The sequence below is a fragment of the Urtica dioica genome, chromosome 5 (genome assembly GCF_054948205.1).
Source record: "Urtica dioica subsp. dioica isolate 48M chromosome 5, U.dioica_male_clone48M_v1_H2, whole genome shotgun sequence".
Taxonomy (NCBI): domain Eukaryota; kingdom Viridiplantae; phylum Streptophyta; class Magnoliopsida; order Rosales; family Urticaceae; genus Urtica; species Urtica dioica.
Genome location: NC_142760.1, coordinates 1,532,076 through 1,559,705, shown reverse-complemented (window position 1 = coordinate 1,559,705; position 27,630 = coordinate 1,532,076). Strand labels below are relative to the sequence as shown.

The 27,630-nt window shown below is 36.6% G+C and overlaps 2 protein-coding genes and 2 long non-coding RNA genes across 8 annotated transcripts; 3 read left to right on the top strand and 1 right to left on the bottom strand.

Moving 5' to 3' along the window:
* Positions 1-3,315: 3,315 nt before the first annotated feature.
* On the top strand, positions 3,316-4,064 carry LOC149394739 (uncharacterized). Its single transcript, XM_089615317.1, has 2 exons — positions 3,316-3,643; positions 3,988-4,064. The coding sequence occupies exons 1-2, from the start codon at positions 3,316-3,318 to the stop codon at positions 4,062-4,064; spliced, it is 405 nt and encodes a 134-aa protein (XP_089471443.1).
* Positions 4,065-8,556: 4,492 nt separating this feature from the next.
* Positions 8,557-14,197, top strand: LOC149394738 (putative disease resistance RPP13-like protein 1). Of its 4 annotated transcripts, none has more exons than XR_016297021.1 (5): positions 8,557-8,680; positions 8,843-8,974; positions 9,347-13,512; positions 13,625-13,701; positions 14,105-14,197. XR_016297021.1 is itself a non-coding variant. In XM_089614769.1 (4 exons), the coding sequence occupies exon 3, from the start codon at positions 9,390-9,392 to the stop codon at positions 13,491-13,493; it is 4,104 nt and encodes a 1,367-aa protein (XP_089470895.1). In that variant the 5' UTR covers positions 8,557-8,680; positions 8,853-8,974; positions 9,347-9,389; the 3' UTR covers positions 13,494-13,512; positions 13,625-13,895. The 4 variants fall into 4 exon arrangements, 2 of the variants coding, with proteins under 2 accessions (XP_089470895.1, XP_089470894.1); XR_016297022.1 differs by having other exon boundaries at positions 14,141-14,170; XM_089614769.1 differs by lacking the exon at positions 14,105-14,197 and having other exon boundaries at positions 8,853-8,974; positions 13,625-13,895.
* Positions 14,198-14,213: 16 nt separating this feature from the next.
* Positions 14,214-17,410, top strand: LOC149394737 (uncharacterized). 2 transcript variants are annotated; one of them, XR_016297024.1, is made up of 6 exons: positions 14,214-14,718; positions 14,820-14,914; positions 15,894-15,993; positions 16,163-16,232; positions 16,397-16,570; positions 16,932-17,410. It is a non-coding gene; the product is annotated as an uncharacterized LOC149394737 (long non-coding RNA). The 2 variants fall into 2 exon arrangements; XR_016297023.1 differs by having other exon boundaries at positions 14,215-14,718; positions 15,854-15,993.
* A 218-nt stretch (positions 17,411-17,628) lies between these two features.
* LOC149394736 (uncharacterized) lies at positions 17,629-20,361 on the bottom strand. The gene is made up of 7 exons (XR_016297025.1): positions 20,313-20,361; positions 19,591-19,913; positions 19,472-19,526; positions 19,326-19,372; positions 18,961-19,006; positions 18,171-18,329; positions 17,629-17,783 (listed from the first exon to the last, which is right to left on the bottom strand). It is a non-coding gene; the product is annotated as an uncharacterized LOC149394736 (long non-coding RNA).
* Positions 20,362-27,630: the final 7,269 nt, after the last annotated feature.

The window sequence follows — 27,630 nt, the reverse complement described above, 5'->3', positions numbered from 1 at the left end:
CTTTACATACTCCTCGATACGCAATAGGTGCAATGACCTCGATCTGTTTCGGTACCAAACTTACACAGAGTGGAAATCTATTACGATATTTGTGCTTCATAAAATGCGAAACATCACCATTGTCCTTCAATACGGCAGGACCTACTGGAATTGTACCGACTGCGTATGGGACTTCGAGTTTTAAGTCGAACGCGAATCTGTCTAACTCGAACTTCTCGTATAAGAAATCTACTAACTCCGTGTACGTTACCTCTTTCGGAATTACGAATGCACGAAATTCTGCATTGGTGAAAACCCATTGGTGTCCTTCCTTCTCCCAAGTGCCGTTAATCATGACAAAAACTGCAAAAAACAGTCAAACTATGCAAAATAAGCTTCTATATCGTACATCATCGTACATCATCGTATACCATCGTACACCATCGTACAGAATCGTACATCATCTTACAGAAAGGCATCGTACGGCATCGTACAGCATCGTACAGAATCGTACAACATCGTACAGCATCGTACAGCATCGTACAGAACGCAATTTTTATTCTAAATTTCATCGTACAAAAATTTAAATTTCATCGTACATCATCGTATACCATCGTACAAACAAGTTAAACCCAGATTTTGGACTTTGTTTTCAGATCTGATCGATTTTTTTTGCTACATTCTATCATATACAATCATAAACTTTGTAAAAATGATTAAGTTAGTAATCTTACCCATGATTCTTTTGAAACCCGCTTAAGTAGAGAGGATTTGAGTGGATTTGAAAGAGTTTGAGCGAGTGATAAAGTGAGAGTGAGAGGGAAAGGCTCGTTCAAATGAGCTGATATAGTCACAGGGGCATTTTTGTCCATTTTCGGTACAAAAGTCCATATTTAGATATTTTTAAACATTAGGGTCTAATCTTGATATTTAATGGCTTATTAAGCCCACTTAATGAAATTTCTCTTTATCCACAACCCTGATACATATATATGTATAGATAGGGCTTTATCGTTAGCTTATTTGATGTATCTGAGACGTCCACGTGTACAGGTGCAGAGATGGCACTGGGCAAGCAATGCTCGAGCGACGACGACTGTAAGGATGCCACGTGTCACGTGATCGGAGGGATAAATTTCTGCAGTTCGGGCCATTGCACGTGCCATCACGTGATCGTCAACGCCAAGGGACCGGTGCCGAGCTCTGGACCCTCTAGACCTTCTCCCCCGATCAGACCTATTGGCGGTGAATGAATATTAAATCACAAGATTTTGAAACTTAAATTGACCTAAAATAATTAGAGTACGAAGTTGATGATGAACACTAATGACTGTTTGTCTATATTGTTCCACTATGTTGTACTCTGAAGTCAATTTAAGTTCTTAAAATGTTTGTGGGAAGAAAGACATGATCTCTTGTTGGTTTATTTGATAAATTTTTACTTTTTAGTTAGACCTTCTTTTGGGACTTTGTCACAATTTTTAATTGTTCTAGGGTGGTAGTCTTAAGTGGACTTTTTATTAATAAAGAGTATTTATTATTAAGTGAATGGTTGATTTGTGGTTAATTTTTTTTATTGAGGTCCACTCATCGAAATTGAATAATTCTAGCGTATTATCACTCATTGTTGTCAAGGGGTATAAAATCGAATATTTATTTTTCAGATCAAAGCTACGTTGAGTGTGATATACAATATGTTTATATTGTGATAACGAACATGTTCTTGATAGAGCAAATAATTTAATGTACAATGGTTAGTCACATCTACGTCGACGACATTATCGCATTAGACAACTTCTCTCGTCACGAGCAGTGACGGAGCCAGGATTTCAATCAAGGGGGCAAATTTGAGAAATATTTTTTAGGAGGGGCATTATTGAAAAAAACTTACAAATTTTGGTCAAAAACATAATTATTAGTAAAATTTAGGGGTAAAATTATAAAAAAAGTATATAAATTTGGGATTAAAAAAAAGTAATTTTCAAAAATTGATGGGTAGTATTGACTATGATAGATCCAAAAAGAATATTATAGCTTAAGACTATTTTATTTTCCTCGTCAATACTCTAGAGGCAGCAGAGTCCTTGTAGAAAGGCTTCCCGCCAATGTAATCAAACAAGATTATGCCATCTTACATTCCTTGCATGGGAAAGATCGCGCCTTCCTTGTCTCAGAACGCCTAAGCTCACCAAATGAGCTCTTCCCAACCTTGCACCTATTTGCCAAATGGCTGCGTTGGGCTGCGACTTCACAGCCCGTTTTGGATCCATTTTGCTTGCAGGATTAAATGAATCAACATACCCTGTATCGCTACAACATCATAGACTTTAGAAGCGGAATAGTTTTTGAAGTGACGTGTTACTTCTATAGGTATCACCAGAAGTGAAGTTTTAAAGTTAATTTTTTAACTCTAGGATTAGCATGTCGCTTCTAATATTTTGTCACACTTTTTCGCAAAAATTTGAGCGAGTCAAATTAATTAAATATTTACAATTTACTATATTGTACATACAAAGCTAATCTATACAGACCTAAAACTAAAATGATCCAATTATAATGGGGCATAGCAGATTAATGTGTTACAGTGGTTTCAAGATTTTTTTTTCTTTTTCCCTGGCTAATGAGTCTAATGCCATAATTGCCAACTCGGTAGTCTAGTGGAAGAGCAAAAGGGCATGACTTTATATTGGAATTCGCTGAGGTTTTAAAACCAGCTCGCTCCATCCTCGTAGCTCGCTCCATCCTCAGCTCGCAGCTAGCTCGCTCAACAGCTCGCGGCTCGCCAACTCCTCAGCTCGCAGAATAGTTTTTGTATTTGGTTTAGTTTGTTTTGTTTCTTTAGTCCTAAGTAATCGAGTATTATAAGATTATTAGGAATTGTTGTTTTCCTTTTCTGTCCTTTACTTAGCCTGTTAAGTAAGGTCCTTTTTGTCTTTTACCTTTGTCTTTTGTATTTTAAATTGGGTCTTCGTTCCCAATTCGAATTCAATGAAACAGTTTTTCTTTTTTCGTTTCACGATTCTTTTCTCTCGATTCTTTGATTCAATCGTGATATGGTATCAGAGCAGATTTTCCGCAAATCTCTTTGATTGAATCCTTATCGGAGTTTCTCTTTTCCTTCTTCTCTCCATCTCAATTTCCTTCTTCAATTTAGAAATGGCGAGCGAAGAAGCTTTGGCTGGAGAATTGTCTGCGACTGGAATTACATCGCGGAAAAATTCGATCGTCGATGTTGTCGATCCCTATTTCTTGCATCACACTGATTCACCAGGAATGATCTTGGTCACATAGCAGATGAATGGCGAGAATTATCATTCATGGAGTCGATCAATGAAGATGGCTCTGCAGATCAAGAACAAGCTAGGGTTTATTGATGGCTCGATTCCGAAACCAGACGGTACAAATCAGAATCATCTGATTTCTTGGAAGAGGAACAATAACATCGTCATAGATTGGATCCAGAATTCTTGCACGAAGGAGATCGCCTCGAGCCTAACCTATGGAGAATCGGCGATTGATGTCTGGAAGGACCTTCAAGAAAGGTATGAACAGAGCAATGGACCTCGAATCTTCGAGCTCAGGCGAGAGATCACGAGTCTTGTTCAAGATCAGATGAGCGTTGGTGTTTACTACACCAAACTGAAGATTCTTTGGGAGGAGTTGAGTAATTACAAGCCGCCATGTACTTGCTCGTGTGGAGGATCAAAGGAGCTACTCAATTTCATCACCAGCGAGTACGTGAGGTTGATCTTTAATTGGAGACTAGGGTTTCCTAAAATCTCTCAATTCCACTACTATAAATAGGGGTTCAAGGGAAGAGATAAAATGTACCTAATTGCTCTAGAATTTTCGTTCGTTCCCTCTCTGTGGTGGACGAAAATATCTCTCTCCCTTGCCCTCGGAACTCCGTGATTCCAATCCCATAAACACGGTGCAACCTGAATTCATTGTCCGAGGTCGTAGTGAGATAAAGATTGTGTTCACTCATATTTCCTATTCGTCTCGAAGATCACGTTTCGGAAGACTGCGGTGTCATCAACGACGGCTTGAAGCTGATCCCGAAGTTTCAGAAACAACACGAATGAGTAGTCTTATAAAGACTGAAGACGGATTTGTCAAAGCTTGAAGATTCAGTTCGTGAGCCCAATGAGTAAGTGTCACTAGAACTTAATCTAATTTTCACTAGAACTTAATCTAACTTTTTATCGGTTGCTTGCTTGCTTTCATACTTTTATAGTACACACAAATAAATCTAGATTCTTGTTTAATAACCACCTTAATTAGCTTTCGAGTAGCGTAATTTTTTTTTCCGCATGGTTATTAAGGTGAACTAATCACCAACATAAATATCTAGAGAGCCCTACTTATAATATTTTTGTATTGACATTCACCGATCTTCTTCAAATACAAGAGTAGTTAGGTAAACGAATTTTCATGTGCTATATTACAATTAAATGTCCTTATAATTAATCAACTATTTTTTAAAATGAAGCTAGCAAAACAAGATAAACACGTATATATATACTCAAAACAAGCTACATATATGTTGATTCTAGCTTATTGTCCTTCTTTGACCGAGAATTTGTTAGTATCCATTGTATCAGAAAAACTAAACGGCTTCTTGTTGACCATAACTACAAATGCTACCGAAAATCGGAGGTTAATATTTCGAAATGAACGATAATATTTAACATCTTAAGGGAAATTATATCTATAGTATTAAACATTTCATTGAAATTGAAATTGAAACTGGTATTAATATTTCATTTCATCTGAAAGTTTTAGAGTGACTCGGTGAAATATATAGACTTAAAACATGAGCTGTCCGTTGAAGAAATATATTTTTTTAAAATGTTATTTTCGGAAAATTTTCAAAACAGTGTCATTTTCTGAATTTTACAGTTGATGTGTACATCTTGGAGAAATGTGAGTCGTTTTAATTTCAAAGCCAAGCAATCCCCAAGAATTGCACAAGTCATTTTCGAAATTTATTTTCCAAGAAATGGTATTTTGAAATTTTCTTCAAGAATTGTTATTTGTGAAATTTTTCAGCTAGTCTATGACCTTCTAACTTACCTACGCTGTAGATGTTATATATATATATATAAATACAAAAAATTAGCAAAATAGCAAACTTAAACCTTTGGGTTTAACAAAATAACCAACGTCTTGTAAATCTTAGGGAAATAGCCACTGCATTTTATTTACAAGTGTATTTTTTTTACAAAAATACCCATAAATAAGTTCAATTTTTTTTCGGGTAGTTATGGGTATTTTTGTAAATATACACTTGTAAATAAGCGTAAATAAAATGCAGTGGCTATTTACATAAGATTTACGAAACGTTGACTATTTTGCAAAAGCAAACGTTTAAGTTGGCTATATACTTAATGGACCCTATAAAATATATACATACATACATATATATATACATACATACATATATATATATATACATACATACATATATATATATATATATATATAATAAAAAGAGAGAGAGCTGGTTTTTTAACTCATCAAAAGAGAAGCATTTGAAGTAAAGATATATAATTATGGGTATCGAAAATGCGTTTAAAGTAAGTGACCTAGCGAGGCCTTTGCCCTGTCAGGCTGAGCCTCGCTCGGAGCCCGCGGGATCTGCCCTTTTGGGCTAGGCTCATACTGGCGGGCTGGGCCTCGCCTGTGGCTCACGAGCCCCGTATTGGAGGGTTGGGCCTCGCCCTAGAGGTCGCGGGACTTGCCCTTCTGTTAGGAATATTTTCCTTCTGATATCAGTGCGATACTTTGTATTTGATACCATATTGTATTTCTATCAATTGATATCAGAACGATTGTTCGTGTTTGATACCAACTTGTAACTTCCTAACACTTTCGGGCTGGGTCCTCTGTTGGGCGTCTCTTGATCAGGTGGGCCTCGCTTAGAGCTCGCGGGGCCTACCCTTCGGACTGAGCCTCGCCTATGGCTTTCGAGGCCTACCTGGGCCTTGCCTGAGGTTGGTCGGAGACTGGTTGTTTAGCGGCGAGGAATGATTACATTTCTCGGAATTGGCCGTAGTTTATCTTTTTTCGAGGATCGATTTTGAACCTTTAACAAAAAGATACAAAATTGTAACTATAAACGTATGATTGAGGTTTTGCCATATATTAACATGTATATTCACGTAAAACAACTTATAATTTTTAATCAATTTCGATATGGTTGAAGTTGAAAATGACAATATTCATATAAATATCAATTCACGTACAATAACGCATAGTCAATACAATTAGATATATTACCATCTAGTTGTATACCTTGATTCATATAGTTGTATTGTCATTAGAAAATATCGTAAATTAGTTTTGACATTAATATATTTTTATTTATTATGTATAGTCAATTATTATATCGAATGTATATGTTATATAGTTTTAACATCAAATATTATTTAATTTTGAAGAGTTGTAACAAACTTTATTCAATTTTAAATAGTGATATTAAATTTTATAGATTGTAAAGTAGCAATTACCCTCGTAAATTCTAATTGTTGCAACAAATTCTCCTAAAATAAATCATCAATTGTTGTTAATAAATAAGTTTCGAAGGTGAGAATGGTTCCAGAACGAAAAAAATAAATTATTTAAAGACGAGTGAAATTGTGAAATCATTTTAAGAAATTGTGGAATAAGTTATATTACCAATAAAAAGTTTACGGTTAATTCCTATCAAATTAATAAAATATCTCGAAGGTGAGACTAGATTGTGGGGTAAATAGATAAGTAATCCAATAGCTCAAATTAATAAGATGATCTAATTAGTTTCCTACATCTTATTTTTATTTGTGGGGTAAATAGATAAGTAATCCAATAGCTCACACTGCTTTAAAAAAAATCATTTCATTAAAAAAAGGAGCTTAAATAATAAATTAAATTAATTTAAGTAATAAATTAAAGTTATTTTTTAGTTAATTAATTTACTGTGAGTTTAGTAAATTATTTTCTTAATTTACTGTGAGTTTAGTAAATTTTAATAGAAATATAAAAAAATAAGTTAGTTGTAACAAATTCTTGAATTTCGATTCTTTTTGGGTATGAAATTTCATGAGTAAATGAAAAGAGCCCATTTGCAACCAATAAAATTAAAGTGGTATTTGCATCTTATGTCATAAATTGGCAATCCAATTGCAAATAAGTCACACGCAAAAAATTTAGAAAGTTTTAGAGGAAGATGAAGTGATTTTTAATGAGGTATTGTAAAAATTCAGAAGACATTGAGTAACTAATAAAAATATTAAATGATAAGAGAGAGTAATTTGAAATTTGCACATGTGACACGAATGTAAATACGTGACACAAATGCAATTTTGACAACTTTGTGATACAAATGCAAAAAACCGACGAATTTGTGACATTGAGGCAAATTTCCCAAAATTAAAAGAAAAGTTACGTTCCAGTGGAATCTAGGAGGGGCAAACAAATTGAGGAATTTAAGAGCAAGTTGCAAGAGTTTTCGTTTAAGACAAAGAAGTCTTCGCTACCCTCGCTCTCACGGCCACATCGGAGAGAGAGAGAGCTTCACCGTGATTCGCACCAAGGTATGGTCGCTCACACATCTTCTTCTTCTTCCTTGCTCGAAAATCTGAGAAGAAAAGAGTTCGGATTTCTTGTTCTTGGTCTTGACCAAATTAGAAATTTGTTGTGAAATTAGGATTCCGTGGCTTCTGTTTATATCATTTTTGCACGATTTGTATTTATTTTTTATTCTTCATGTCGAAGCTTGAGACGAGGGTTCTATTGACTGTCAATGTACTGATGTTTGTTGCTCATATTTAGCCTGCTCCCAAGTTGTCAAACCTCGCTGACACTCTCTCTCGTTTATTGAATCTTGAATTAAATTTTTATTTTTACAGAAAATATTTATTTTCTTTATATTTAAATATTTTATAATTATAATTATAATGCAAATGTTTACAATTTTTTTAGTCAATTTTTACTATGTCTTTTTTTTTAATCAATGTTTAGTATTTCTTAGATATTAATTATATTTTCATAACATATCAAGAAATGAAACTTTGTTCTCACCATCACTCATTATATTTGCTCTCGCGTTTGAGCTTGAAAGAAAACTCATACTAAATGATTTATAATTACTAATAATAAGTCAACGATGAACGTGGGTAATCGTGGACATTTTAACCGGTTAAATTTAACCAAGCAATTAATTTTAATGGTTAATCATGGTTAACCTTAACAATTAATTAACTTTTTCAGATAAATTACGGTCAATCAGCTAAACCTGTAATTTTTGTTACGGTAAACTGTTAATCATCTAGAATAGATAAAAGATTAATCGCTTAACTGTTTTATCCAGCTTTTTTTTTTTTTTTTTTTTTTGTGGGACTGTCTTATCCAGCTTTAAATGTGAGAGATGTGGAAAATATTGAGGACTAGTGATCGTTGAAAAATATTCAATGTGAAAACATTTCACGTTCTCTTTGGATGGTTGTGTCCACACTAGTATGGGCTAGGCTTGTGGAAATGCTATGAATTATTGAACCCAACAAAAGTGGGTGAACCATTATTGAATAACGAGCTTACGCAAATTAATAGAAGAAAAAAAAACTGAAAGAAAGTAAGACCAGACAATTGCTTACGAGCTTATCTTCTTTTTACTAAGAGGTGTTATATTCTGTATTGGTATCGATACTCATCTTTCCTGGTATGCTTACCATGTATCTTCTTATTTGAACATTCATCATGATTTCAATTACCGTAATTTATTTTTATCATCGTTTTACTGGATATAAAATTATAAGCAACGACCAACTGAGATTAAAATGAATTTTGACATAATGATAGTTTTTTTCGCTTGCTATTCAAGTCTGTTTCAGATCAAGTAATTTGTGGCTCTCGGAGGAGTTTTTTTTTTTATTATCGGAAGGGGCTCTCGGAAGAGTTCGTGCTCTTTTTATTTCCGGTGGTCACTGCACAGACGACGCTTTGACTGTTGTTGGTAAGTCTCTCTCTCTCTCTCTCTCTCTCTCTCTCTCTCTCTCTCTCTCTCTCTCTCTCTCTCTCTCTCTCCTTAATTCGTAGTCAAAATAAAGTTAGATATCAGTACAGATTTTGAAACTGAAGAGACTTTTCCAAAAAACAAAAAAGATTAAATAATTTTTCATAGGGAGAAGATGCGAGATTTATATGTTTAATATGATATTCCCTGTTCAATTAACTTGCTTCTCTGTTTCCAGAATTGGAACTTGATTTTGAGAAGGAAGGGTTTGTTTTTTTTTTTTTTTGGGATACAGATTTGTAGTAAGTAATAAACTTTGGTCAATTATTTCAATTTCGACTTATCTGACTATGCGTAAAATTTCTCTCTCAGCCTTTCTGAAAGTAAGGTCTCTGGGCTATAAAGAAAAATAACAATGGCTTTGGAAGCAGTCGCCGGATGTTTACTTTCTTCTTCCCTTCAGTTTCTGTTTGAAAGGATTGATTCTAGAGAAGTTCTTGCATACTTGCAAGGAAAATCAAAGAGCCGTGATATAGATCAACTGGTCGGAAAGCTAAAAAATGTGTTGAGCACTGTGATGGCAGTGATTGAAGACGCCGAGCAGAAACAAAGAAAGAGCAAGAGCGTTGTGGTGTGGCTTGACATGCTTCAAGATGCTATTTTTGATGTCGAAGATCTGTTGGATGTGATTCAAACTGATTCAAGCATTGAGACGAGTAAGACTCGCACTCTCTTCAAGGAAAAAATGCAGAAACTCATTTCACAGTCCCATAGTTCTGAAGCCGGGAATCTGAGGAGCAAAGTGAAGGATCTTGTCAAGAGGCTTGAAGATATCGCGGGACGAAGCGATTTTCTTGGGCTAGAAAAGAGTGTCAATATTCCGGAACATACCTTTTGGAGGTTGCCTTCCACATCTCTCGTTGACGAGTCTGAAGTTTATGGTAGAGATCATGATAAAGACGAAGTGATTAAATTCGTGTTGTCCAAATATGAGAGTGATTATGAGAAGACACGCGTGATTTCAATCGTGGGCATGGGTGGGGTCGGGAAAACTACCCTCGCGCAAATAGCTTTTAATGATGAGAAAGTTAAGGAGGAATTTGATGTCAAGGCTTGGGTGTGTGTCTCTGAAGAGTTTGACGTTTGTAGAGTGACGAAATCCATTCTCGAAGAAGTTACTTCGCGTTCTTTCGATGTTACCGAACTCAATTCGTTGCAAGTTACGCTGAAAGAAAGGTTGATAGGAAAGAAATTCTTGATTGTTTTAGATGATGTGTGGCTTGAGAAACCTGCTGGTTTGGATGTCCTTTTTCTTCCTTTCAAAGGTGGTGCTCAAGGAAGCAAGATAATCGTTACTACACGGAGCGAAAAAGTTGCGTCATGTGTTTGTTCCGACCGGACTCACTGTATGAACAAATTATCGGAAGATTCTTCTTGGCAACTGTTTGCAAAGGAAGCATCCGGTAATAACAAGGGAGAATTCCGACTGGAAGAAGAATTAGAAAGGATCGGTCGAGAAATTGTAAAGAAATGCGATGGTTTGCCATTAGCTTTAAAGACGCTTGGTGGGCTCTTACGCTCCACAGTTGATGCTAGAGAATGGAGAAGAATAGTCGAGAGCGATATTTGGGATTTGAGCGAAGACGAGAGCGATATTCTTCCAGCTCTGAAGTTGAGCTATCATTATCTTCCCTCGCAGCTTAAGCGATGCTTTGCTTTTTGCTCAATATTTCCCTCTGACTACGAATTCGAAAAAGAGGAATTGATTTTATTGTGGATGGCTGAGAATCTCTTGGAGTGCCCTAATGAAAACAGAAGAATTGAAGATGTGGGCGAGGATTACTTTAATGGTTTAGTCTCTAGATCATTTTTCCAGAAAGCAAACTCCAGGGACTCCACTTTTCTGATGCATGATTTGATACACGACTTGGCAAAATCAGTATCAGCAGAGTACTGTTTACGCTTGGAAGATGGAATAATGCAAAGTCAGCAGGTTAAAAAGAAGAAGGTACGCCATCTTGGGTATACTTTTAGAGACGTTGATCATTACAAGAGATTCAGCGACGTTTTTGAAGCAACCAACCTGCGAACTTTTCTATCAGCGGAGAGAAAATATTGCTTTCGTTTGATATCAAAGAGGATCATGACCGATTTGTTGTTGAAGTTGGAGCGTTTGAGAGTTCTTTCCTTCTTTGGGTATCATAACATTAAACACTTGCCTGATTCGATTGGAAAACTAAGGCATCTCCGCTATTTAGACGTCTCTTGTACCAGTATTTCCAAGTTACCTGAATCAGTTTGCAATCTTTTCAATTTACAGACACTTAAGCTTAAGTCTTGTAAGAGACTCGAGAATCTGCCTAAACACACACATCGTCTGATCAATCTGAAACACCTCGATCTTCGAGATTGCGACAGCCTTGTGGAGATGCCAACACAGTTGAGTAAACTGAAGAAGCTTCAGACACTGAGTACCTTCATCGTCGGGAAAGATAATGGTACAAAGATTGGAGAGCTGAAAGAACTTTCGGATCTTCGGGGGAAGCTTTATCTTAAGAATTTAGAAAATATTGGAACTGTCGAGATCGGATTACTGGACGATGATTCGGAGCTGTTACATAAGAAGAGTTTCGATTCGGTATCGTTTGAATGGATTGATGATCGTAATGATGATAGACAACACGCAAGGAAGGTACTTGAGATGCTTAAACCTAACAGAACCCTAACAGAGCTTTGTATATATGGGTATACAGGTGTGGTATTTCCTGATTGGCTTGGATTCAACAACTCATTGGACTACATAGTCTCACTTAGGCTTTCAAAGTGTAGGAATTGTACTTCCTTACCACCATTAGGGCAACTTCCATATCTGAAAACCCTAGACATTTCGAATTTCGACGCAATTGTTGATGTGGGTCCCGAGTTTTATCAGGGGGGTGGTTCTTCTCGTGTTATGAACCCGTTTCGATCCCTCGAGGTTCTGAAGTTCAGTGGCATGAAAGCTTGGGCCACATGGCTTCAATCCGATTCTGAAGCGTTTCTTCAGTTAACGGAACTTCATATATGCGATTGTCAAAATCTCAGCGGGGTTTTGCCATGCTTCCTTCCATCATTAACAGAGCTCAGAATTTCGGGTTGTGAGAACCTTGCTTTCGGTCTTCCAAGAATTCCACGTGTCCGTGTCCTGATTCTAAGCGCTTGTAAAGACATAATGCAGTTGGAATCCTCTATCAACAGTTTGGAATCTTGTGAATACATGGAGTTTTCTCATTGTTCTTCCAAAGTACGAATACCAATCGGATCTCTTCCCGCCACTCTTAAATATCTAGTCATACAAGAATGGAAAGGACTAGAGATCGAGTTCGATCGTCCTCACGTGTCGCTTGAAGAACTCAACGTACACACTTGTGATGCCTTTCAGTCTTTACCCATGGACTACCTTCCCAAGCTCAAGAAACTCATAATCGGAGCCTCGGAAAGTCTAGAATCCTTATCAATGTCCAAGTGTCTCCAAGAAGTACAACATAACTTGGCATTATCTCTAACATCTTTGCATATCTGGGGATGCTCTAGTCTCGTACACTTTCCCGATGGAGGATTGTTGGCCCCGAATCTCACTCATCTCCGGATCAGAAATTGCAAGAAATTGAAGTCATTGCCTGAGAAAATGCCCATTCTCCTTATCTCTTTGAAGTTTTTTATAATGATTGATTGTCCGGAACTCGAATCCTTTCAAGGAGATAGTCTTCCCTCCAGCTTGACAGAGCTCAAAATATTCGATTGCGAAAGATTCATCGCCTCCCGTGAGAATTGGGGTTTAGAGCGGCTCCCAAATCTGATAGCCTTTGTAATAATAGGCAGCAACGAAGACTTCGTGTCTTTTCCGGAGGAAGGGCTACTTCCGAAAACTATAAGGGTAATTGAAATCTCGGGATTTCCATGTCTGACAACGTTGGACAAAAACGAGTTCCGTACACTCACATCATTGGGAAAACTTCGCATAAACAAGTTGCCTAAGTTACAAACAATCCCAGGCGAAGTGATGTCTGTCTCTCTAAAACATTTGAGCATCTCGGGATGTGACGAGTTGCAGAGAGTTTCTGGAGAAGACCTTACAACCACTCTCGAAGGTTTATCAATCCAAGGTTGCCGAAACTGCCAGATTCTACTAGAGAATGGCCTTCCCGTTTCTCTAAAGACTCTTGTTATCGACGGCTGCGACGAGTTGAAGGACATTCGATTGGACGGGCTTGCCAGATCTCTAAAACGTCTTATCATCCGGAACTGTGATGGGTTGAAGAACATGTCGGTAAGAATATATCTGACTGAGTTAGAGATAACGAACTGTCGGAATCTGAAGACGATTCCGGCGAAATATTTCCCAAATTGTCTCCAACGCTTGTGCATAGACGAATGCCCTTTGCTGGCAAAAAAGTGTGAGCCGGAGAAAGGAGAGTACTGGAATTACGTAGCACGCGTCCCTTACATCAGCATCGATGGTGATATCTTTGTTTCATGATTTTTTTTTTTGAATTCAGGTATTTTCTTTTATTCACTTCTTACCTGCTTGTGTATAAAATAAAATCAAAGCTATGATTAGTATATCTCACAGCTTACCTTATTCTATGTGTTTCTCTGTGAAATTTGAAGGCATATGGACACTTGATTACGTGGATGAAACGGTCATTGCTTGGAGAAGGTTCAATGGAAATATATTTTTATTGCAGGTGTGTCTGTCATGCGATGTGATTAATTTTCAAAGGGCTGACGTATAAAGAGATTTACTTTGATTATTGATGCATTGTAAATTTGCGTGATGAAGATTCCTAATATGAGTCTCTGCTTTCATTTGTCACGCGTGGTAATTGTTATTATTAATTTTTTTGGGTATTTTTTTCTGTTTCCAAAGGATAATTTGCTAGCTTTTCTTTTGGCTTTGGTCTGTTTGAATATCCTGTTCCATTTGTTATTTATATTCACTGTAACATATGTTTTTAAGGCATGACTCAAGGAATTAAGGTAGAAGTATTATTCAGCTCGATTAGTCTTGCCTTGTCTTTGACTAAAAAAAAAAAAAATCTTGCCCTTATCTTTGATTAAAAAAAAAGTGTTGACTTATCCATACCATAGATAATAAGAGTCTATGGTACTTAAACCTCTATCCAGGGAGTGCCACGTGGCAATCCTTTGCCCCCGTCTTTGAGCGCCATGTGGCAAAAAAATTATCTATTCCCTTAGTGACAAGAGCCGATTTTCTTCTCCTGTCTTCTCCCCTTCTTCAACAAACGTCCATGGTTCTTAAAAAAAAAAAAAAACAACAACAACAACGAACCTAAAGGAAGGGGAGGAAATTGAGAAGGTTGCGACAAAGAGAAAGCTCCAAATCACACTCTTCCTTGGAGTCGGTGGAGTGGCAGAGGCGGCGGTAGGGGCCCCTGATCTTGTGGCCTCCGGCAACGGGCCGCTGGATGACGGTGGGGACGCTGCCGCAGACGCGGCAAACGCTCATCTGAGACGAGTCGCTGACCGTGAAGAGGCGCTCGTGGAGGTTGGCCGACGCCCCGTGGGCCAGCAGGCAGTCCCTCTCCATCTCCCCGAACTTGACTCCACCGAACAGCTTCTGGTCCGACACCGGCCGCGCTTTTGCCACGCCTTCGTGATTAGTTCTGTCCAATCTAATCTCCTTCAACGTTCATCTCCGACAGCGATTTCGCTGCAGGCTCAGCCTAAAAGCCCTCTCCTAGGTGAGTTTTTTTTTTTAAAGTTATTGATGAATATAGAGGAATCAGAAGAAGAACCCGGGTTCTTAATCGACGGTAATGTTTTAATTACAATTTCCTCGTAGGACTCCGACCCGGGTTCTTAATCGACGGTAATGTTTTAATCAGAATTTCCTCGTAGGACTCCAATGAACGAAGCACCGACGCAACTCCTATTCTGGTACTTCTTTTCTTCTCAACTATATATTTTTTGTATTTCAAATATTTGTTGTTAATTTATAAATACTGATGCTATATGCCTCTATCAATTATCGACCATATGTTTGTTGAATTAATTCTGAAAATTTGGAATGCTATTGAGATTAAGATAGTAAAAAACACGAATGTCATTTGTCTACCGTGTGTTTGTTGAATTGATTGTGAGGAGTTTTGATTTTGGGCTTCTTGTTGTTTCACTATGGTATGGACTATGGTATGGATCATCGATGTTTTCTTTGATCCCTATATCGGTTTTATGCTCCTCACAAAGGCAATAATTTTTTTTTTATGAAATTAAGTAATAATAACCTATTCTGCTTCTAATCTGATCAAGATAAAAGAGGCTTATGCTTGAATCTCATCAAATAAGGCCTGGTGTTTTTATTTTAGGTCTGCTTCAATTTTGAAAGGTAAAAAAGGTATGGGTTGAATGCAAAATTAATTGCATTCCCAACGCATTTTTTTGCTGGACTGAAAGGAGACTCTTGGGTGTTGACATGTTTAGTGAGTGTCTTTAGGGGAAATTACTTGTCTTTGTGCTTAAGTTAACCATTCGCAGTAGGTTTATTTTCTAATGTCTTCACATCAACATTATAAATTGATAAAAAAAAAAAATGTAGTTTTGTCAACTACAGCTTTTTGATTTTAAAAAAAATTAACTACGAAACTACAGCTTCTTTGTCCAATTCGCAAGTTTCATGACATCTACCAAACTTGTTGCTTTTATGGAACATCGCTTCTTTACTACCAACTTTCTGGAACTAATGGGACTAAGATTAATCTGCGGCTCTTTTTCTCTATCAGTTGCTATTCTCTTGCAAAAGCAAAAGAGTTGACTTGATTTTTTTTTTTGTAGCATAAGAGTAACGTCTTTGAATTCTTATGTTTTTCGGGTTGATAGGTTATGTGAATTGTGTTCCGCTGAATTTGTCCTCGTCTAGGAAAAAGAGTCATGTCTGATGCTTGGGTACTGGATACTACTCAAAAACCATATGTGTGGCAAAGGTTGACCCTTGAAGGTGATATACCTATGGCTAGAATGTGAGTACTGGTCACACTATTGCTGGTTTTCTTGAATATTTTTTTACCTGTTCAGAGATATTTAATTTTTTATAAGAGAAATTTTATTACTAAAACTTCACATATTTAAGTAGGAGTATTACATGCCTTAAAATGATGCAACCATGAAATAAGCAGCCACATTCTGTAGGTATGCTACGGCTAGCACACGCTCAGACGGCATGTTTCCGCTTTGTGGTGGAAGGGACTCTTCTGGCACGGTATGTTCTCTTTCATAGAAGCTGTGTGTGTTTGGCTGATGGAAAGAGAATAGGAGGGCAGATAATTGGAAAACAGACGAGAACTTAAAAAATTATTGTAGCAAAATCTCTGTTTGCTTTTCCCCTTCTTTTTGTTTCTATTAATGAGATACTTGCACTCACAGCCCCTATGAGATGCTTATGGGCTACTTATGCATAGAAATGGCCAGTGGGAATGGACCCCTGCTCCTGGAGTTTCGCGTTCCTAGTCTTAGAACATGTCAAGAGCAAAAGACCAATCGCATCTCCGAATCGTGGGTTTAACTCACAGCTCGAGGAATTCGAAAAAGCCCTTCGTGGTATGTTTAGCTACCGTTTATATATTTTTTGAAATCAACATTTAGATTCAGAAATAAGTCTTTATACGATCTCTCTGTCTCCCAGATATCTTTTAGACCAAGTTCTCATATCTAATGCCTGATCTGTATTGTGATATTTGTGTAAGTTTTCATGTTTTTTTGTCCTCGTTGACAACAATGGAACTAATATTGCATTAGATTGCAATTATCCAGGTTTATTCATCTTTGGCCTGATTGCAATTATTTTGCACTCGGAACTTTGGCCTCATCATCTTATGATCTTTGTTTCGACCATAGATTTATAGTAATATATGAAACAAAACCCACAATCTTATGTTCCAAATGTACATTTCTGTTCCAGGATCTACGAAGGAAGTTTCCAGTAACTCGCCACCTATTTCCATGGCACAACACAGTCTGGTAGCCTTAGCTCGCACGAGTCCGAGCCTTATGGTCCTCAGACCTCGAGGTTTGTGACATGTCAATCTCATCTCCGTCACTAAAAACTCAACTGCCACTACCAGAAATTTGGCCTCTTAACTACTGCCGAACGCCGTAGTCATTTTAAGTCCACTACAGTTTACCGACTGTCATCTATTGCACTGGAGTCTTATCTCTTTAATTATGACTCCAGTTTTTTGTCGTAATGTATTGGTTTTATAAGACTGTAGTTAAAATATATAACTACATTTTTTAGATATAGTCTTACTAGTATCATCTATAAATACTACAACGTTATGCTATAGTTATATAGAACTCAATTACATAAGAAAAAAACACTACAGTTTTAACTAGTCTTAATTGATTCAATTAGACAGACTACCGCGTTTTTGTGGCATTTATTGCACTGGAGTCTTATCTCTTTGCCTATAACTCTAGTCTTTTCTGTTGAAGACTACATTGTTTAGCTGCAGTTTATATTTATGAAATTATATTTTTACAATATATACTACATCTTATTTCTTTAGAGCAATTTTTTTAATAAAAATATATATTTAAATAAATATATATACTAAAATACATTTATAATAAATGAATATCCAAAAAATATCTAATAATAATATAAAAAAATCTCATATTTCATTAAATCAATCATAAATATAATTTACATTTACATGCATAAATTTGGCATTACAAATATTTGGAAAAGATAAATTACTTACAATTTGTTTATGACCCTACAAGCAAAGCTAATATAGTGAACCCATTGAACCTGCAGGCAAGGGAAAAACACACCAAAATCACACAAAATCATAAACACCTGAGACATAAGAAAAAGCCACACCATGTACTAACACCCTGAGACATTGTTTAGCTTTGAACCTAACACTAATTAGACACTAACACTAATATTTCACACACACATGATCAAATCAGACTTACCTAACATAACACACACAGACCTACCTAAACAAACACACACACACACACACACACACACACACTACCATACCTATCTCAAAATTTAATCGTTTTGAATCTGACCACAACCATCTGAATGGTTACTAGCGTTGTCAATATTAATATCTTGAAATCAATATTAATATCATAATAACATCAAGGCTTATATACAAATCTTTAATCCATATTAAGTACTTACAATTTGTCATAGACCCACTGTGGATAGACTCACTCTTGAAATCAATTAGCTTCGTTGCTGAACTAGGACAGCCTCATTGCTGCCCCGCATTGCTGCCCCGATGTGCTTCAAAGTCACATCTTGCTTCCACATAAGTAGACTCCGATTGTGCTAATGTAGCTATCCAGATAGAAATCATCCATTGCGCATCATAATTATTAAAGAAAACTAGGATAGACATTGATAAACTTCATTCATAAATCAAGCGACAAACATTAATCGGATTCATCAAGCCCATCACAAAATTCCAATTCAATTCTCATAAACTTTGACATAGAAATAGCCTCAAATAAAAAAATATGTACCAATTTCTCAAGTAAGCTTTTGAATTGGAAAGATCCAACTCAATCGCTTTTGTTTGCATCTGAAATAGCCTCTGATTACTTACAAATAAAAAAATATGTACCAATTGCATCCTTGGAAGACTATGAAATATTAGAACAAAACAAGCTCAAGTAGCAATGTTCAAGTCAGAATCACCGTTATTAGACTTAACACAACAAACTCGTTCACACTTGTATTCTGACTACTATCAAATATTGTAACTTTTTTTATTACAAGATAACTTGCTTCTATAGTCTAACAAGTCATGAGTGTTGATGAATGCATAGAAACAGATCTGATAACCACATGGATGAATATTAGCAAGAAATTATTTGTTTTACTTCAACAATATCACTAAGCTCAAATACTCAGATCAACACCCTATATTTTCCCTAAAAAGTATGCAAGCCTGACTTCTACAACTTACCCTGTTATGCTATGCTTTGGTCTACCGTTTCCATCTCTTTCCTGACCTGTTCAAAGAAAGAAAGAAAAGAATCAAGAGCAGAACAATAGTTCAAAACACTGCCGGCTTGACTAAGCCCATTTGGACTTGTGAAAGTTTTAAACTAACAATGGGTTGAATATTTATTTTTTGTAATGAAACTGAAACAACTTACAGATAGCAGATTGAATCGCTCATCGAGATGTAAAAAACCTAAGACTCAGTTAACTAAATTACTCAAAATCAACCTCAAGCCAATCTAAAATAAATATTTCAGAATCCATTGAGATGTAAAAAAACTGAAATCAGCCATATTCATTCAAAAAATTCAATTCCCATTCTCTTACTTGTGGTGATGGGGTCGGAGCTCAGCCACATTCCTGCTCGTATCTTCCTTTTCTCCGACAAATATGAGAAAAATTGTGTTAAATTGGTTAGGGTTCAGAATAATAGAAATTTCAAATATTAAAAAAACCCCAAATTAAACCCTAACCTCACGAAATCCTCAAACACACAACAAGCAGCGTCAACTATATGCAGAAGTCGACCTAAAATAAGTCGGAAATTTTATAAAATATAAAGACAATATACAAATTAAATTAGGTCACAAACCTTTCTCGGCCATGGAGGCAGGGGAAGAGTGGAGGAGGTGAGGAATGGCGCCAAAGGGCCGAGAGAGAGAGGGGGAATCGCGGTGGCGGTTGGGCAGAAATTTGTAGAGAGAGATTCGACATGAGAGAGAGAGGATCTGAACTTGGAGAGAAATTCGAGAGGAGAGATACGAGACAAGAGCGAGAGCTGATAATAAGAGAAAAAGGGAGATGAAACTCGCTGAGGACGGTTGAGTGTGCAGGACAGCAGAGGCGAGGCGGGGAGGAGGGCGACGGTGGTCGGCAACACAATAGAGATGATACAAGATGAAAGAGATAGAAGATCTGACCATGTTTGGTATTCCTCTCAAAAACAATTTTTTTGTTTTTGAGTTGAAAAAATTGAAAACATGTTTGGTTTAAGTTTTTGGAAAAAAATTTCAAAAAATTTTGAAGTTGTTTTGGAAAAAAAGTAAAGAAAACTGAAAACAAATAAAAGGTGTTTTTGAAAAAAAAATTCTTCTCTTCTCTCATCTTTCTCCTCATCTTCTCTTTTCATTCTTTCAAAAACAAAAATGAAAACTATACCAAACACTTTTTTCAATTTTTTCACTTTCTCAAAAACAAAAATGAAAACTGTACCAAACAGCTTTTTGAAAACAACTACAAAACAGTTTTTCAGTACAACTACAAAAATTAGAAAACAGAAAACAAAAACTTTTTGAGTTAACTACCAAACACAACCTGAACTTTTTAAAAATTATAACCAACTAAAAAAAAGTATGGTGAAGTGAGATATAGAAAGTGAATATACTATAGTGTATACGCGCACTAAGTCAATTTTTTTTTTTACTTTTCATACACCGCTAAAAATGAAATTCTTAAGAGGGAAAATTTCCCTCCTTCTAAACTTGGTAAAAATTTGAACCATTTTTTATTTTTTAAGTTTTACACTCTATTATTATATTGGCACCGTTTGGCACAGCTTTGTTTTTTTAAAAAGTGCTTTTAGTTTCTGTTTTTAAAAAAAACTGTTTTTTTTAAAACTGACAGGTGTTTGGTAAACTGTTTATAAAACAGTTGTTGCTGGTAACAAAAACTGATTGAGCGTTTGGTAAAATAAATATATTATGGTCAAAAGACTAAAATAGACATGGTCTTATAAATTAAATAATAATTATTTATATACTTATTTATATGCATATATATGAATTATAATTACAAACTAGAAAAATATGGACGAAACAAATTTATTTTATTTTTAATATAAAGTTTTTAAACAAAAATGTAAACTACAAATTTATTTTATTTTTAATATAAAGTTTTTAAACAAAAATGTAAACTACAAATTTATCGTTTCTACTAAACTTGCAGCAATCTCATCTCTTAACTTGTCCATACTACTCGAAGAAGTCTGACAATCTTCATATTGATCTTCAGTTGTGTCGTTTTCATCCCCTTCGCCATCGCCCTCTCTGTCTCGTCGAATATTTCAAAATCCATCTCTTGTCTTGCATGCATTCGAATATAGTTATGCAGTGCCATAGTTGCGATAACTATTTTTACTTGATTTTTGAATGGATAACTCGGCATGACATTCAGGATTCTCCATCTTTTTTTCCACACTCCAAAGCTCCGCTCGATGACGCTTCTCAGAGAAGAATGTGCACGATTGAAGATTTCTTTGCTTGTAGTAGGTTGAGTTCTTCTTGCACGAAAATGCTCCAGATGGTATGTTTGACCTTTATACGGACCAAGATATCCAGGCAAATTAGGATAACCAGCGTCAACCAGATAATACTTTCCTGTGACATATCAAGTTGAATATAATGATTTAGTTTAAACTGTATACAAGACAAAGCTATAAAAAAAAAAAAAAGTCATACCTTCTGAAGGTTTTGGAAAGTTAATCTCAGTATCACGAAGAGCGGCAGAGAATACCCTTGAATCATGAGCGCTACCTTCCCAACCAGCATACGCAAAAGTGAATTTCATATTGAAATCACATACAGCCATAACATTTTGAGTAGGAATCTTCTTTCTACCGATAAACGGTATTTGATCTGCTTGAGGTAAAGAAGCTGGAACATGAACACCATCTATAGCACCAATGCAATCCTTAAAAAAAAACAATGTCGAGAATATTAACAGTAATTATTAGGATTGTTATTTAGTATATTTTATTATATTTGTAATTAATTAGAATCAGAAGTAATTAGCTGTAATCTCTTTTTAATAGATGTAATCTGTTTTGATAAGATAGGATCAATTAGTTGCTAGTTTTATGTAATGCATTTACTCTGTAATTTTATATTTAAACAAGCCTAAATGGCTGAATAAAAGTCATTAGTTTCTGACTTTATGGTATCAGAGCCTAAAATGGCTGAACCCTCTGATGATACATCGGCTCTCATGAGCCCTGCTCACCCACCACAAATCTCTCCAAACACTGAAACCTTCCAAAACCTGTCCATCACCTCTCACAGACTGAATGGAAACAATTTCCTACAGTGGTCCTAATCGGTTAAACTGTTCATCCGAGGCCGTGGAAAATTCGGCTATCTTACAGGTACCAGCACGAGACCGACTGAGAAGGCTGCCGACACGGAAAAATGGGAGTCAGAAAACTCTATGATCATGTCGTGTCTCATAAATTCCATGGAACCGAGCGTAGGAAGAACATATCTCTTCCTGCCCACCGCTCATGCTATCTGGACCGCTGTGAACGAGACTTACTCTGATCTCGGGAATGCGGGACAGTGGTTCGAGCTCAAAACTCAGCTATGGCGGCTAAAACAAGGTGATAAATCCGTTACTCAATATTATACGGATTTGAAAACATTGTGGCAGGAAATAGACATGTTCAGCGATCATGAGTGGGTCTGTGCAAAGGACCGAGCCTTATTTCAGAAAATGGTGGAGAAAGAGCACGTCTTCGAGTTCCTCGTCGGACTTAATAAAGAGCTGGATGAAGTGAGGGGACGCATACTTGGCCGTGATCCATTGCCGAGTACAAGGGAGGTCTTTGCCGAGGTCAGAAGAGAAGAGAGCCGGCGGACTGTTATGCTTGGCGGACACTCATCAACCTCCACCGAACCATCTGCCCTGTTCTCCAGTCAGCCACCACGTCGCACTGATCGTCGCAGCGAGAAAGACCGACCGTTCTGCGAGCACTGCAACAAGCCGGGACACATCAAAGCGAAGTGTTGGAAGCTGCATGGCAGGCCAGCCGAGAACCCTTCATCTTACCGGAATCCTCGTGATTCAAAGGGTTTTCATGCCTCATCCGAAGACACTTCCAAAGAGCCGAAATTTGCCTCAGAGACGTCTGCCTTCAGCAAAGAACAGCTAGAGCAATTGTATCAACTAATGAGTTCTCATTCCATATCCAACACTCCTAACTCATCATCTTACATTGCCTCTTCTTCTTTAGCTAAAAAAGGTACATACCCTACAGCTTTCACAGCCGGCTCAAAATTAAACCCTTGGATCATAGATTCAGGGGCAACAGATCATATGACTGGTAGTTCCTCCATATTCTCTTCATATTATCCTTTATCTGGAAATCTGAAAGTTAAAATTGCCGATGGTTCTCTAACCTCTATTGCTGGAAAAGGCTCTATTATTATTTCTCCATCTCTCACATTATTAAATGTCCTACATGTTCCAAAGCTCTCTTGCAATCTCATCTCTGTTAGTCGTATTATTCATGATTGCAAATGTATTGCTACAGTAACATTTGCTGGATTTGAATTTCAGGATCCTTGTTCGGGGAAGATGATTGGCAATGCTAAGGAAGTTGATGGACTCTATCACTTGGTCTCGGAAAATCCTTCAGATGAACAAGTTCAGAAACCAAGATGTTTTACTACCTTGTCCTGTGAGAATGAAATAATGTTGTGGCATTATAGGTTAGGCCATCCCAGTTTTAATTACTTGAAATATTTGTTTCCAAATCTTTTTAAAAATAAAGACATCTCATCTTTTTGTTGTGAAGTTTGTGAATTGGCAAAACATCATAGATCTGTTTATCCTACTTTGAAGTATATGCCATCAAAACCTTTTTCACTCGTGCATAGTGATATTTGGGGCCCTTCAAGAGTAAAAACTGCCTCAGGTTCTAGATGGTTCATCACATTCATTGATGATCACACTAGAATCACATGGATTTATCTTCTAAAGGAAAAATCCGAGGCAGCAAATGTTTTCAAAAATTTTCACTCTTTGATTAATACTCAGTTTCATACTAATATTCAAGTTCTTAGAACCGATAATGGCCGAGAATATTTTAATGCAATCTTGGGTGATTTTTTGAAAGAAAAAGGAATTATTCATCACAGTTCTTGCGTTGATACTCCCCAACAAAATGGAGTGGCTGAGAGGAAAAATAGGCATTTATTAGAGGTATCTAGGGCATTATTATTTGCTATGAATGTTCCTAATCGTTTTTGGAATGAAGCGCTCTTAACTGCGGCTTATCTGATTAATCGAATGCCTACAAGAGTTCTTAATTACATCACTCCTTTGCAAGCACTAAAGAATATGTTTCCTGAAAATAGATCGTTCACTGATTTAACACCAAAAAATTTTGGTTGCATTGCTTTTGTTCACATACACGGCCATAATAGAGGAAAGCTTGATCCCCGGGCACATAAATGCATATTTCTTGGTTTTTCACCAACACAAAAAGGGTATAAATGTTTTGATCCTAAATCTGGAAAATATTACGTGAGTATGGATGTCACTTTTTTTTAAAAACAACCTTTTTTTGAGAAAGACTCCATTCCGGGGGAGAATGATTCTGAAATGAGTTTTTGGGAGAAAATATCTTTGCCAAAATCGGTTGAAAATAGTTTAGTGGAACCAATTATTTCTGTAACTAATCCTAGGATTTCACAACCTATAAATTCACAACCTCGTGAGACCCAGGTAGAAAACAACTTGGAACCACCTACTGAACTTCGTGTTTATTCTGAAAGGAGGACTCAACCAAGTAATATTCCACCAGCTCCCGAGGTGGGCCAATCATCGGACTCGACCGAGGTCCAAGGTACGACTTCTCTTTCTCCTACTTCTCTTCCAAATTTAGAACCTTCTATAGAATTCTTTGAACCCATAGCCGTACGCAAAGGTGTCAGATCATGTACCACAAAACATCCAATATCCAATTTCGTATCTTATCATAAGCTCTCACCAGATTTCAAAGCCTTTTCCACCAGGATTATGGATGATGAACTACCTAAGTCGATACATGAAGCTCTAGAGGTTCCGAGATGGAGAGAGGCGGTCTTTGAGGAGTTGAAGGCCCTGAAGAAGAATGACACGTGGGATCTTACCTCTTTACCCGATGTGTCGGCAGCAAGTGGGTATTTACCATAAAATACCATGTTGATGGCTCGATTGAGAGATACAAGGCTCGACTCGTAGCACGAGGCTTCACTCAGACATACAGCCTGGACTACGAGGAAACCTTCGCTCCTGTGGCCAAACTAAACACCGTACATGTTCTTCTCTCGTTAGCCACTAATCTGGATTGGCCTCTCAGACAGTTTGATGTGAAGAATGCGTTCTTAAACGGCGAGCTAGAGGAGGAGGTGTATATGGAAGCTCCACCAGGCTTTGATGAGCTAAAGAAGGATGGCAGAGTATGTAAGCTAAAGAAATCCATATATGGATTGAAACAATCTCCGAGGGCATGGTTCGAGAGATTCACGAGAACTGTGAAACAACATGGTTACACTCAAGCTCATTCAGATCATACGATGTTCTACAAACACAATCATGGTAAAATTACTATTTTAATTGTGTATGTAGATGACATTGTGATGACAGGAGATGACATAGTAGAGTTGGAGTCACTGAAGAACTTCTTATCCAACCAGTTTGAGGTCAAAGATCTAGGACAGCTCAAATATTTTCTTGGAATGGAGGTGGCTAGATCCTCAAAAGGAATAGTTATCTCACAAAGAAAATATGTTCTTGATCTCTTGAAAGAGACTGGATTGCTCGGATGTAAACCAGTGGCAACTCCTATCGATCTGAATCAGAAACTCGAAAAAGAAGATGGTGCTGAGGCTGTGAACAAGAACCGGTATCAGAAGCTGGTGGGGAAGCTAATTTATTTGGCGCATACAAGGCCAGATATTGCGTTTGCAGTGAGCTTGGTTAGTCAGTTTATGCATTGTCCATCAGAAAAACACTCCAAGGCGGTTTATCGGATTCTTCATTACTTGAAAGGAAGCCCGGGTAAAGGAATTATGTTTTCAAAGAATGGGAGCCGAAGAGTGGAGATCTTCACGGATGCTGATTGGGGCGGAAGTTCTACAGACAGGAGATCTACCACTGGCTATTGCTCCTTTGTTTGGGGCAACTTAGTTACTTGGAGGAGCAAGAAACAACCAGTTGTCTCTCGAAGCAGTGCGGAGTCCGAGTTCAGAGCCATGGCGCAAGGAGTATGTGAGTTGTTATGGCTTCGGAAGATCTTAGAGGAGCTGAAGGTTGAAGGAGATAAACCGATGAGGTTGTACTGCGACAACAAATCAGCAATCAATATTGCTCAGAATCCTGTGCAGCATGACCGGACAAAACATGTCGAAATAGATCGACATTTCATCAAGGAGAAACTGGAAAACGGCGATATCTGCATACCCTTTGTTCCATCATCTGAACAGCTCGCTGATGTTCTTACTAAGGGACTTTTTACTGCTATGTTCGAAAGGTTTCTATCCAAGCTGGGAATGATCGATATCTATTCTCTAGCTTGAGGAGGGGTGTCGAGAATATTAACAGTAATTATTAGGATTGTTATTTAGTATATTTTATTCTATTTGTAATTAATTAGAATCAGAAGTAATTAGCTGTAATCTCTTTTTAATAGCTGTAATCTGTTTTGATAAGATAGGATCAATTAGTTGCTAGTTTTATGTAATGCATTTACTCTGTAATTTTCTATTTAAACAAGCCTAAATGGCTGAATAAAAGTCATTCGTTTCTGACTTTAAACAAATATCTCAATTAATTTATACAGAGTATCGATGAAAATAAATAACAAAAATATGAGTATAATACCTTAAAATGTGGCATATATCTTGGATCGTTTGCTATTTCTTTGGGAGTACTCTTAAATTCTGGATCAGCAGGTTTTATGACATCGGCTCCCATGAGACATAATATATCCAACGTCTCCGAAAAATATCGACTTATCGTCTCACCAGAATGTTGAAACATCTCTTGCACTAACCGATTTCCTAGACCATGTCCTAGAATCATTAGAGTCATTCCTAAAATCTCCAATGCAGTCATATGTCTTGAACCTTTGAAACCGTAACTTGTTTCCAAGTTATTGCACAAACTTGTGAAAACCTCTTTTTCCATTCTGAACAGTCGTTGGCACCGAATTCTGTTTCCCCTCAATATCTCTTGAAGAAAAATATGCCCCGTTTTTTTTTAATCCATACAAGGAACTTTATGTATGTATGTATCATAATAAATTTGCATCAAATGAGCAATTTTCCGTATAAGAACACTGTGTTCGTTATGTTCCTTTTTGGCAACAATGTCGAACTCATCGTCTGATGTGATATCCATTTGTTCCTGAAAACGAATATGTGATAACATAAGACTAAATAACATTCGATGTAAACATTATTTATACTACAAAAAAAAAGTAACAAAGGAATATAAACGAGATTAACATTCTCGTATTTTTAAAAAATGAATTATTTCTATTATATATCATATGAAATAGTAAATAGTAAAACTTAAAAAATGTATTATTTCTTTCAATCGGTTAATTCTTTTAAAAAATGTATTATTTTAATTCTTTCAATAGTAAAAATGTAAAATATACACACTAGTTTACTTATAATTATGAGTATATTGATTTGATATACAGATAGAGTATATAGATAATAATATTACTAGTTTACTTATCTATATTTTGACTAGTATATAGATAATAGTATACAGATGAGTTAATTTTTAACCGAAGTTAATTTTTTAACACATGCACCGCTTTTCTCATTCAATGGTTTATCTTTAACCGAAGTTACTTTTTCTTCTC

Excerpts from the sequence above, each read along its gene's own strand:
- LOC149394739 (XM_089615317.1), top strand. The coding sequence starts at position 3,316 with ATGGCTCTGCAGATCAAGAACAAGCTAGGGTTTATTGATGGCTCGATT. Across the intron at positions 3,644-3,987 it reads GATTCTTTGGGAGGAGTTGA|ATCACGTTTCGGAAGACTGC; the intron begins GTAATTACAAGC and ends TTCGTCTCGAAG.
- LOC149394738 (XM_089614769.1), top strand. The coding sequence starts at position 9,390 with ATGGCTTTGGAAGCAGTCGCCGGATGTTTACTTTCTTCTTCCCTTCAG.